Raw genomic sequence first — 13,079 nt, forward strand, 5'->3', positions numbered from 1 at the left:
CACTCTGTGGTCAGGTGGTCACCTCCTGATGAGAGCTGCTGGGCGGGCCTTTCATGCTGCTTGGGGCAGAGCCTGGCGAGACCCCTGCCGCCTCCCGGCATGCTTCTCCGGGGTCTCAGCCACACAGCTTCCCGGGTGCCGACCACTGCTCCCCGGGCAAAGACCCAGCACGGCCCTGCCCAACACCTACCCCGGAGCTCTGTACGGGCGTCTTCTCATTACAGATGCTTTCGCTGAGGCTTCCTGACTCTCAGCTCCTGCAGAGAAAATCTTCCAGGCAGAGAACTCGGTTATGAACCCGCGTTCCAGTTACGGAAAGCGTTAGTGAGCACCTTAATTCAAGGGTGGCAAATATCTGACATGAATCCCTCAGCCTTCCACATGCATACACACACCCACACGTGTGTGCACACTCACACACACACACACACTCACATTCATACGCACACACATGCCCACAGTCTTCGCTAATTGATCGACACTCCAGGCAGCCACTTCCAGTTAGTCAGAGTTAATGAACAACGGGAAATCTGTTTGCCATCTCCACATTAGATATTCTGAGCAAATTAGGCCTTGAGACAAATCCTCATTCAAACCTGCGGAGGCCTGGGGAGAAGCTGCCGGGGGGAGAAGTCTCCTGACCAGGTACAAGGCAGACCCCAGGCGGCCGGCCATGGCCGTGCTGGGGCTTGCCTGCTACGTCTCCATATCTGAGGGGAGAAGGAAAAGGAAGCAGAGCTGGTGGGATCTGGGCAAGGGCCCCAGGAGCCACTTGTCAGGGGAAGCAGGAATCACCCGCGAATCTGCTGTTCCTAAGACAGCCAAGGCTGCAGCTGTCGTTTGGGTGACGTCCCAGGACAGGCCTCCTGTGGGTTTGGTATGACTGTTAAGGTTGGTGTCATGGTATCTGACTGTACTTAGGGTTTAGATCTTACTTGGAATTTTGCTCCAAATGATGTTCCAGTCTTTATCAGTGGAGATTGGTCAGGCTAATTTTTTCCTTAAATTAAGAGTTTTATGTGATACAGGACTGTAGTAGTCCACAAAATCTTACCATTTCACACCTTTAGGAAGCACGGGGCTCTCCAGTGACGGCTGCTCACCTGAGAAGGCACACCCAGGCCCAATTTCTGGGGCGGAGAAGTGCCCCCCCCCACCCCGGCAGCGGCCCTCACACACCTGTGTGTAATAAGAGTGGTATCACACTCCCACAGATCAGGGAGGCCAAGGAGATTTGCTGCTTTCCTCAAAGGGGGCTGATTAACAGCGCCCCTTTGGGGGAGAGTCAGGAAGTGGGGCTCAGGAGAATATTGGAAGTCGGGCCCCTGTCCAAGAGCAGGGAGAGAAGAGGGAGTGCAGGAAAGAGAGAAGGGATTGGAAATGGATGGGTGGAGCTTGTGGGCCAGAACCACATCGGAGTATGAGAATACCTCAACACCCACCCTCTGCCAGGGCTTTAACAGTACCTTGTTCGGCTCACTCCTTTGACAAAGAAGCACAGCTGAATCGGGGGTGGTTGGAAGTGCCTGGATGTTAGATGTGAGAAGTGTGGGGAAGCCCTAAACCAAGTTGTTCGGTTTTCCAGCTTCTTTAAGCTTCTGGGTGGTGTTCCAGTTCACATTTTCTAATTTGCGTTTCACAAAATAGTACTGGGTGAAACTGACTTCTTCACTGCAGGACTTCTCAGAGCATAACACACTGCGTGCGGCCTACAAAAGGGGAGAGAATGGGCAGAATCTTTAAATCTGTTTCTTGTAAGGCATTCTTGCAGCCAGGTACAGCTTGGCACTCTGGAAAGCACCTGAAAGTGTTTCAGATGGAAAAAGTGAAAAGGCGAAGGCCAACAGGCCCAGGCAGCATGAAAAAACACACAGGAAGTCTTTGCTCTTGGCAATGGCACCTGATCCTATGACCAGAACTAAATTATGCTTTGAACTCTGAAATGCTTAAAGTCTTAAAGTCACACACTGATTTTCTTTGACAGTGAGTGCTAGAAACTACACTCAAAGTGATGTTAACCTCTTCAAAGTAATGCCTTGGAAGGCCACACTGTATCTTATAAATTTGTTTGAGAATTACCCTCTTTGGCATGCAGAGCAAGTTTATGAGCTGCACAAGAAAGTCAATATCGTTACTGTGTGAAAAGTAATTGCAATACATTTAGCAGGGAAAGGGTTAGTAAAAAGAGCTCTTACAAAATTAATAAGAAAACAATAATACATGAGTAGGAAAATAGGCAATTCACAAAATAAGAATTTTAAATGGCAAATAAATATGTTAAAAATACATTAAAAATTAAATACACAAAAAATGAAATGTCATTCATTAATAAAAATTTCAGAGATTGATAAAAATCAAACGTCAGTGAGTATATCAGTGACCCATTTTTAATATTTAAAACCACCCCAAAACTCAGTGGCTTAAAACAGTAAGCATTTACCAGCTCACAAGGGCACAGGTTGGCTGGGCATTCTTGCCTGAAACACACCCAGTTCATCGCAGGTCTTGGCTGGGTTTGCTCATGTATTTGTGGTCAGCTGGTAAGTTGGCTGGAGACCAGGTAGGGTAGGGTGGCCCCACCTGAGATGCCTCTACTCTGTTCCACGTGGTCTCTCCTCCTCCAGCAGGCTAGCCTGGGCTCACTCACATGGCATTTGTGGCTAGAATCCCAAGAATGGGGGCGCCTGGGTGGCACAGCGGTTAAGTGTCTGCCTTCGGCTCAGGGCGTGATCCCGGCGTTGTTGAGCCCCACATCAGGCTCCTCCGCTATGAGCCTGCTTCTTCCTCTCCCACTCCCCCTGCTTGTGTTCCCTCTCTCGCTGGCTGTCTCTATCTCTGTCAAATGAATAAATAAAATCTTTAAAAAAAAAAATAGAATCCCAAGAATGAGGACAGAGGCTGCAAAGTTTCTTGAGACCTAGGCTCAGAGCTTGCCCAGCATCACTTCTGTTAACATCTCATGCTAACTCACCAAACCACTCGTAAGGACAGCTCACATTCAAGGGACAGAACAAAAGACCTCTCAGAAGTGCAAAGTTTTGTGACCAATTTTGCAATCAAACACAGCAAGAATGAGCAAAATGGACATCCTCTTGTGCTGTTGGTGTGGTCACCAACTGATAAAATCATTCATGGAAATTTTGCTAATATATAACAAAAGCCTTAAAAATCTCTATAACCTCTGATCCATTTTTAAGAATTTATCCAAAGAACTGATTTGAAAAGTATGTAAAGAGATGCATATCAGAATGTTCATACATCACTGGTTATAATAACAAAACATTTGGGAAAAGTTAACTATCCTACCAAAAGGGATTGCTTATATGGATTATAAACCATGTAGAGAATAGAGAACTATGCAGCTGACTTAAAATGATGACATACGACTATGTTCACCTACATGTGCAGAGTCAAGAAAAGAAAGCAGGTTGCAAAGAACATGTTTACTATATCCTGCTTTGAACTTTCACTTTCATTTTGTATCTTTCCGTATCATCCATTTTCTTGTTTTAATTCTGCTCAGGCTTTTTTGTTCAGTTGGTACTTATTTTTATTTTTGTTTTATTTTAAATTACTGAAATTGAATTGTCTGGTATATAGTTCTGTGGGTTTTAACGCATGCATAACTCATACTCATGTAAGCACCCCTACAATCAGAATACAGGGTAGTTCTGTCACCCCAAAATTTCCTTGTGCAGAATCTCTGTAGTTATATCCTCTTCTCTCCCCCTAAGAGTTTCTTTGTATTGTTGAGAAGTATTCCTTTATATGGATGTACCACCGGGTGCTTACCATTCACCTATTGAAGGGCATTTAGGTTGTTTCCAATTTGGGGTCATTGTGAATGGAGCTTCTTTAAACGTTTCTGTATAGGTGTTTGTGTGAACGTAGGTGTTCATTTCTCTGGGATAAATGTTCAAGAGTACAGTTGTTGGGTGATATATTTAGTGTATTGTTTTATAAGAAACTGCCCAACTATTTTCCAGAATTGTTGTACTGCTTTACTATCCCACCAGCCATGTATGAGAGATCGGACTTCTCCACAACTTTGTCAATATAGTATTAACACTATTTTTTATTACTTCTCTTCTAATAGGTATGATACCTCATTGTGGTTTTAATTTGCATTTTCCTAATGGCTAATCATGTTGAACATCGTTTCTTGTGCTTATTTGCCACCTGGAATCTCTTCTTTGGTGAATATTTGTTCTTTTACCCATTTTCTACTTGGAATGTCTTTGCACTTGTATAAAAAAATCAATTTGCCATATTTGTATGGTTCTATTTCTTAATTATGCTCCATTAATCTATGTATCTATCCCTTTGCCAATATCACACTGATGACTATAGCTTTATAACATATCTTAAAATCAGCTGGCTGGAGTCCTCCAACTTTTTTTTTTTTTTCAAAATCGGTTTGATTACTCTAGTTGCTATATCTTTCCATCTATATTTTAAAAACATCTTGCCTAAATCTAAAATATATAAAATTTCTCCAAGGAGTTTGAATGGAGTTTCATTAGATCTACATAGATCAATTTAGGGAGAATTGCCAATTTAACAATATTGAGTTTTCAATTCATGAATATGGTATGTCTTCCCACCTATTTAAGTCTTCTTTAATTTGTTTAATCATATTTTGTAGTTTTCAACATACAGCTCCTGAACTTTTTTTTAGATTTATACTTAGGTATTTCAATTTTTTGGAGCTATGGTAAATAGTAATTTTTAAATTCAGTTTCCAATCATTTGTTGCGAATATAAATATGATTGACTTTTTGGCACTAACCTTGTATCCTGTGACCATGCTTAACTTTCTTATTAGCTCTAAGAACTTTCTTTGTAGATTACTTGATAGTTCCTGTGTAGACAGATGTGTCATCTGTGAAAAAGGAGAGCTTTATTTTTTCCTTTCCAATCTATAGGACTTTTATTTCTTTTTCTTGTTTTATTTCACTGGGTAGAGCTTCCAGTGCAATGTTTATTAGGAGCAGTGAGAGTGGACATCCATGCCTCGTTCCCAATCTTAGGGGGAAAACATTCTATTTTTTACTATTAAATATGTTGTTAGCTATAGATTTTTGGTAAATACCCTTTTTCAGATTAAGGGAGTTCCCTCCTATTCCTAGTTTATTGAGAGGTTTTATCATGAATAGATATTAAATTTTGTCAGATGCAATTTCTGCATCAATTGATATGATCATGTGGTTTTTCTCCTTTGGCCTGCTAATATTATTAGGCGAATTACATTCATTGGCTTCCAAGTATTGAACCAGCCTTGAATTGCCTAAATAAACCACACTTGGCTATGGTTTATTAGTCTTTTACTATATTGCTGTATTTAACTTTTTAATATTTTTTGAGAATTTTTGTGTTCATAGGAAATATTGGTCTAAAGAAAAAGAAAAGAAATATCCATCTGTAGTGTTCCTTTCTTATACTGTCTTTGTCTGGTTTGAATATCAGATTAATGATGGCCTCATAAAATGGGTAATGAAATATTTGCTACTCTTCTGTTTTCTGAAAGATCTTATAAAAAATTAGTCTTATTTCTTTTTAAATATTTCTTGGAATTTGTCAATGAAGTCATCTGGACCTGGCATTTGTTTGTTTGTTTCTGGAAGATTTTGAACTACAATTAGTTTTTTTGTTTTTGTTTTTTTATAATAATATTTTTTTATTATATTATTGTTAGTCACCATATAGTACATCCCTGGTTTTTTATGTAAAGTTCGATGATTCATTAGTTGCGTATAACACCCAGTGCACCATGCAATACGTGCCCTCCTTACTACCCATCACCAGCCTATCCCATTCCCCCACCCCCTCCCCTCTGAAGCCCTCAGTTTGTTTCTCAGAGGCCATAGTCTCTCATGCTTCATTCCCCCTTCTGATTACCCCCCCTTTCTTTATCCCTTTCTTCTCCTACCAATCTTCCTAGTTCTTATGTTCCACAGATGAGAGAAACCATATGATAATTGTCTTTCTCTGCTTGACTTATTTCACTTAGCATTATCTCCTCCAATTAGTTTTTAAAATAGATACAGGGATATTAAGGTTATCTACTCATTGGATGAGTTTTGGTAGTTTGTAACTTCCAAGGAACTGGTCCATTTCATCTAAGTTGTAGAATTTATGTGCATATGGTTGTTTGTAGTATTCTCTTATTATTCTTTTAATATATATGAGATTGGTAGTGGTCTCACCTATTTCATTCCTGATATTGGTGTCTTGATTCCTGATTTGTGTCTTACCTCCCTTTCTTTTTGGTCAATCTGGTTATCAATTTTGCTGATCTTTCCAAAGAACCAGCTTCTGGTTTTATTGATTATTTTCTCATTATTTCTTCAGGTTTTTTTTTTCTGCATCACACTATTTCTTCTCTTCTTCTGGGATTTCAATAGCATGAATGTTAGGCCTTTAAGTATTATCCCACAGGTCCCTGACGTTTTGTTCACTTCTTCTTGCTGTGGTTCATATTGGATAATTTCTATTGATCTTTCTTCAAATTCACTGACTCTTTCCTCTGTCATCTCCATTCTACTATTTAGCATATCCAGATAATTTTTCAAACTATTATATTTTTTAGCTCTAAAATTTCTATTTGTTTCATCTTTATAGTTTTTGATGTTTTGCTGATTCTTGGTATCTTTCCATTTATTTCAAGAGTATTTGCCCTCACTTTTTAGAGCACGGTTACTATGGCTATTTAAAAATCTATCTGATAATTCCAAAATATATGTTGTCCTGAGGTTAGCATCTGTTGATTATCTTTTCTTTTCAAGTACAGATATTCCTTGTCTCTCCTGTGCTGGGTAATTTTGTATTGTAGCCTTTGCAATGCTATACAGATCTGCCCTGCATGTGTACCTCCCAGTGGCCAGTCGAAGCATTGGTCTACTCCATCAATTTAGTTCTCAAAGACTGTGGTATGATGCTTAGGATGAGAGCCATGTATGCTCAACATACAGGTGACCACAAGAGTTCATCCACACCTGCATGGATTTGCTTTCTTGAGCTCCCTCTCCTTCATAATCCACTTCCCAGTTCTCCAGCACAAAAGCTGGACTTTAGTTTCCCCACTCTGCCAGGCACTTCTCACAACTCTGTTTACACCTAGAGACAATCAATGGGGGACAGAGAGAAAGAAAAAAACCATGAGTATTTGCCCCCACATTCTAGGGAATCATAGCTTCTCTGGTGCCTTCCCTCAAAGACTCAGGTGCTTAAGGTTTTGACTGACCAACAAAATCACTGCTACACTGCTACCAACAGACTTTCCTAGGGACTAAGTGGGGAGATAACAGAAAAAAGAGAGGAGTACAACAGGGGATTTCCCCACACTTTCTGACTCTTAGAGGTTTCCTTTCTTACTCCACAAGCTGGAAGAAAGGACTTCTCTTGGAGCACTGTTTCTCTGTACCCTTGTGCACTTCTGGTTTGGGGCTGCCTTTGAGTCCATTCTAAGTAATACCATAAGGGGAGGGGAATGGTAAGCTCACCGCAAATTTGGTGGTGCTTTAAATGCTAATCTTATTCCCCAGCTTGCCTTCTCTGATTTACCTTACAGAATCCTCAAATAGTTGCTCCATGCATTCTTTCCAACATTTATAGTCACATTCAGTGGGAAAGACAAGGTAGAATGTTCTTATTCCATCTTGCCTGGATCCGAAAATTATCTGCTTATATTTTGTTTTTTCATTTTTTTAAACAAGAATTATTTGTATATCCAGAAGAAAGCTTAAAACCAGTTGTGTTTTGTTGTTCAAACATCTGTCACGGGACATTGCACCCTTTCCTAACAGCATCTGGTTGAGAACATCACCTCCCATTCCTTTGCAGGGACACAGCTGACTGTGGAGGTCCACCCTCGAGATGCCATGCCCCAGCTGCTCAAGAAGTTCTCCTTGGCTAAATGTACGTACGTACAGGGCTGCTCGTGTGTGGAGGGCTGGCAGGGAGGAATCAAAGCCACCCAATGGGCCAGAGCCCAACCTAGGCCTCTTATGGGGGAAGGAGAGGAGTAACCTAGGCCTACACACTGGAAAGAGGCAGAGGCGTGACAGCTTCATTCTGGGGACTCTTTTCTCCATAACTAACACCCACTGTTCTTGAGTCTGTGCAATTAGGTGTGGGTAACACAAGGCATTTAGCTAAAGATGAATTTCATCACAAGAGTGTTGTTTTTAGGTGCCATTTATTGTCTGCCTAAAAAGTGGCCTACACCATGGTAAACATTTTATATTCATTAACTTTTTAACCCTTGGATATAAACCAGCATCATCCCCACCTTATAAGTCAGCAAAATGAGGCCCAGAGAGGTAAAATAACTGCCTAAGGCACCAGCTAGGAAGTGAATCAAAACCAGGTCTGCTTGAGACCTGCACTCTTAGCCACCATGCTTGACTGTCTTGGTGCAAGGTGCACAGACTCAGGCCCATGATGTCTCTTCCACTCCCTTCTTGGTCCTCTCCAGGCATCTCTCTACCTTACAGCTAAAGGTATCTGGGGAAATGCTGGCCAAGGAATGGAGGCTTTAGAGCAGCAAGGATCAGGTTCTCTCCATGTCCATGCATGGGCAAGGCAGGCCCTCCTGGCTGCCTGGTCCTGCAGCCTTCTGTGGTCAGGGTCTCAGAAGGGCAGTCACCTGTAGAGTGGACAGGCCATGGAGTTGACTGGCTGGGCTCAGATCTCAGCTCTCATCTTAGGCAAGTAGCTTAGCCTCCCTTTTGGAATCAAATTCCTCATCTATGAAAGAAGGAAAATAATTCACCTTCCTTCATAGGACTGTTGTAAACTTAAATGAGATAGTCACTCTAAAGCACAAGGCAGGCATAGTAAGTGCGCAAGAAACGCTAGCTACAACGTGGAACCCTCATTACTCCACCAAAAAATGGAGACAAAAAAAATATAGACGCAAGAAACACAAGAACCGCTGTTTCTCAGTGCCTCTATACACTTGCAACCTTTCATTGTTATATTTACAACCTTTGGTGGCCTTCAAGGGCATAAAACAACCTGTCTTGACACCCTACTCCCCAGCTCTTCCTGGTTCCATCAGGGACCCACATCTTCCTGACCTGGTTTCAAATCAGCAGCTCCTCTCCTGCAGGAGTCTAATAACTGTTGGCAACCATTCTACATTAACAGTCCTGGATTGATAGGATTTGTTTGCCCTCGAATCTTCCTGAGGAATAATTTAATAATTGCTTGACCTTTCTGAGTTTCAGCTCCATAGAAACTGCCTTTCTCTTGCCTCACATTCATTTCTTCCCCTGGTCAGTTCTTATCTGGCAACAAATATGGTGCTTTTAGCATCCCCAGATGGTGTTCCAAATGGTGGGGGAATCCAGAGCAGGGCAGGAGCTCCAGGTGGACCCACTGAGGAACAAAAAGTGTTGATGTCAGAGTAAATTCCACCTTTGCTCACAGACTTCAGTTCTCTCTCTTGTCATTCCCTCCCTGGTTCCCAGTCCTTCCTTTACCTCAGGAGGAAGTCCAGAGCTATTCCAGCAGTAATAGATGGTGGGTAGTATGGGAGCAAGAAGGCTGGGGAAAGACAGTGAAGAGGCGGGGACAGAAGCCAGGACTACCAAGTAGACAATCATCTGGGCTTGCATTTTGATTTCTTCTGAAGCGTCTCTACTTCTGACCTTTGGGATATTGCAGGTTTACAAGGTGATAAAAATGGAAACACAAGACCCCGGCAGCCTGGTGCAAAAGATGCCCATGGTAAGTGGCAGGGCCTTCTCCAGGGCCATCCTGTGAGACGGTGAATTGGTTTAGCCCCGTGGGCCAATCTCCAGTCAGTTGGAAATGGCTCCCTGGGTATATGTGAGAGTCTGGGGCTTCTCCTGGGCTCAGGAGGGGAAGAGTTTCATGATTGATTAGTAATGTCCACCATGGACACAGGCAGTGTAATGAGAAGCTCACACACCGTATGACCCCGAACCTAAAGCATAAACCCCGACAACGAGGCAGCCCATTGCAGAAAACACATTAAAAACAGAATTCAAAACTGTGTTCCCTTTAAATGGAATGACAAGCATCTGTAAGGTAGGAGGCATGTGAATACGCAGAAGGGGACAGAGGGTAAAACCCTGAGTGGGGTGATAGATGGCCTGGCTTTGAATCCTATTTTTGTCCCTCACTCACCTTCCTCGGGCCTCAGTTTTCCTCCCAGTAGACCAGATGGTTTCTAAGGTTTGGTAGAATTTGGCACTTCTTCCCATTGTTTTGCTTTAAAATTAGAATAATTCAGTTAATGCCACTGGTATTTTAAATGTATTTATGCAAAATCATATTTAGATCTTATGTAATCTCTTCAGAAGGTAAATTTAATGAGGCATAAATCATTGTGGGTATTTTTAATGTTCAGATATTATAAAATGGAACCAAGAAAGGGTAAAATTAGTAATAGGGTTTTCAGTCCCATTTTAGAAATGTCATCCTTCTTCTCAGTGGGGGCGGGGGAGACCTCATTTGCAGAGTTGTGCTGAGCAGAAACTTGTTAAATATAAGTCCACTTCATATCCACTTAGGTCAGCCTGCTAGCCCTTGTCAGAGAATGGCAGGAGCCGGATTCCGTGGAGGAAGAAGGCACTGAGAGCCTGCTGAGGGTCCCCACCCCCACCTTAGGGGCTGACTGGACAGAGGCTGTGCTCACACCACCCAGGATAGGGACTCACAGCGATCTAAGTAATGAGAGACAAGAGATCCCAGCTCCAGCACCAGAGGAGTGAGCCACAATGGTGCTAGGTTTCCAGGGAGCCCCAGGGTAAGATTGTACAGGACAGAAGGTTTGGGGAGGGTCCAGGAAACGTCTTGGTCCCTTGTAGAAGGAGCAGAAAAACGAAGAAAGAAAATGCTATGTTGTTGAGTGACACCCACAGCCTCAGGGTTGGTTTACACAGCCTGCCCGCCCCGGGCATGCTCTGCCCCCTCTGGAAGAGGAACAGCGCTCAGATCCTGGATATGTCCGAGCACGTGACATGGTGAGGACCCAGTTGGAGGCTTGGGGTCAAAGAAACCAAATGCCTCTAGGGGCTGCTGCAGAGTATCAGCAGGAAGCAAGAACGCAGCACAAAGTGGCCTTGGGGAATGTGCCAGATCTAGGTGGGTCGTAAAGAAAGAAGGCCCGGTTCCTAACAGGAAGGGACCTTGCAGCAGTGGGGAAATGGGGACGGACCCACATGGCCTGCTCAGACAGCTGATCAGAGTTTGGGAGCTCCTCCGTGGCCGGAAATTGGCCAGCTCCCTAACCAGGTGCCACTGCCTCTCAGCCAGTGCCAGCCCAGGGAGGGTCGTGCAGGAGCTCCTCCCCACTCTCTCACCCCAGCTCTTGGGCCTGCGGCACCAAGGCACCTGGGGTGCCCGTTGCTAGAACACAATTGGCTTTCTTGGGGTGCTCCAGTCTCCAGCTGACTGTGGGCATGGGAGGAAGCCTGTCTGGGTGCCAAACCCACTTTACCCTACAGAAGCCTGCATGCCTTGGTTCTAGCACACCCTCCTTCAATACCCAGGATGCCCTCCACCTTGGGTACCGTGGCTATGGCACAGACCCTCCTTTCTGGAACCCATCAGGGACGGGCAGCATTACCCGGACACTTCCCACAGAGCATTTATTCCTGGAAAAGTTAGCAGGAAATCTGCAGAAAACTGAATGGTGGGGAGAAGGGGGTTCCATCATTAGTCGGCCTGGGCACTGCTGAGTTAATTGAGAGGAATCCAGTTTCTTTACTGCTGACTTCCTGGGGTCTGCAGATAGGCTTATATGGCCTGTGAGTCTCCAAAGGAACTAGAGAAGTTGCCATCGTTCACAAGCCAATTTGACCAAGGAATCCTTCTAGGAGATCTAGCTCGTGGGAGCAGTTTTTCAGGCTATGGGAAGCAGTGTTGAAGGTCAGGCAACCCCAGCTCCTCAAAAAGACAGGGAGGCCTGGGCCAGGCAACCCTCGTCAACAGGCCTCAATAGCTGACTGAGCCTCCCCGTGTTTCCAGCCTACCCCTGGGATCGGTCCAGCCTGAAATCCATGTCCCTGGACCTGCGGCAGTTTGAGAAACTGGACACCTATGCCTCACAGGTAAGAGAACACCTCTGTGTGAGGTGGCTTGGAGAGTCCCGAGTCAGGCTGATGAGCTTCTCCTCAGGCCCCCCTGAATGCATCTGCAGTCCCTTGGACAGATGGCCCAGAGTGCCTCTTCACACCATATGGATGGGGAAGTGAAGACCAAGGCACCAGACTTCTGCCCAGGACAGAAGGCCATTCCATCCCCCCAACGCTGCCCACGGTCCTGACATGCCCACCCCAGGCACACACCCTGCAGGCACCCCAATGGCAGGCCCCTCTGACCAGCCCCATCCTGCCCCCCCACCGCCATTGCCCACTCGGGCGTTGCTGCTGCTGAGCCAGGCCACCCCGGCCCATGAAGGAAGGGAGCAAGAGGATGAGGCAGGGCCATGGATGCCACTGGCCAGCACCCACTGTGACCACAGCCATGCTCATCCCTGGAGCACGGGGGCTGCCGAGCTCTCGCCTCTGGGTCTGGGCTCATCTGGGTGGGGTTGGGGGGCGGCAGCCGTATAAGCTAAAGCACTGGACACACGGGGTCCTGGGAGCCGGGTGGGGGCTTCGCCGCAGAGGGTCTGATGGGAAGGGCCAAGGAGCTGGACCCATTGCCGAAGTCCGTGTGAGCCGTGGTAGGCTGGGAAGCAGGGAGGTCAGCTACAGTCTACAAAGAACACCCTGCGGTTGGCACACAGTAGGTGTTCAAGAACTTGTTGTTGAATTGACGAGTGGATGGAGAGGGGCATGGGTCCAGAGTCTGATTAGAGCCAGGGCCATCAGTAGGGGCCCGTCCGCCGTCCCAGCAGGAGCAGGTGTGACGTGGATTAGTGCCACAATGAGAGCAGAGAGGAGTGGAAAGGTCAACACTGAGCCGGAGGCAGAGAGAGGACTCCATCCCGGTGTATGGGAGGGAGGTGGAAGGTAGGGGCCACAGGCTGCTGGACTGAGCGATGGAGGGAGGGGGGACAGCTCCTCACTACAAGGAGCAAGTCTCAGGGGATGACAAGTGTG

General features: G+C 45.0%; 1 protein-coding gene across 1 annotated transcript in view; it reads left to right on the forward strand.

The window, feature by feature from the left end:
• The window catches only part of KY (kyphoscoliosis peptidase), a 43,111-nt gene that overhangs the window by 10,205 nt on the left and 19,827 nt on the right, over positions 1-13,079 (forward strand). Inside the window, exons 4-6 of the mRNA XM_002925827.2 lie at positions 7,843-7,917; positions 9,670-9,732; positions 12,001-12,083. Coding sequence (XP_002925873.1) covers positions 7,843-7,917; positions 9,670-9,732; positions 12,001-12,083 — 221 coding nt within the window. The remainder of the gene's footprint in view (positions 1-7,842; positions 7,918-9,669; positions 9,733-12,000; positions 12,084-13,079) is intronic.

The sequence above is a fragment of the Ailuropoda melanoleuca genome, chromosome 6 (assembly GCF_002007445.2).
Source record: "Ailuropoda melanoleuca isolate Jingjing chromosome 6, ASM200744v2, whole genome shotgun sequence".
In the NCBI taxonomy this organism is placed as follows: Eukaryota; Metazoa; Chordata; class Mammalia; order Carnivora; family Ursidae; genus Ailuropoda; species Ailuropoda melanoleuca.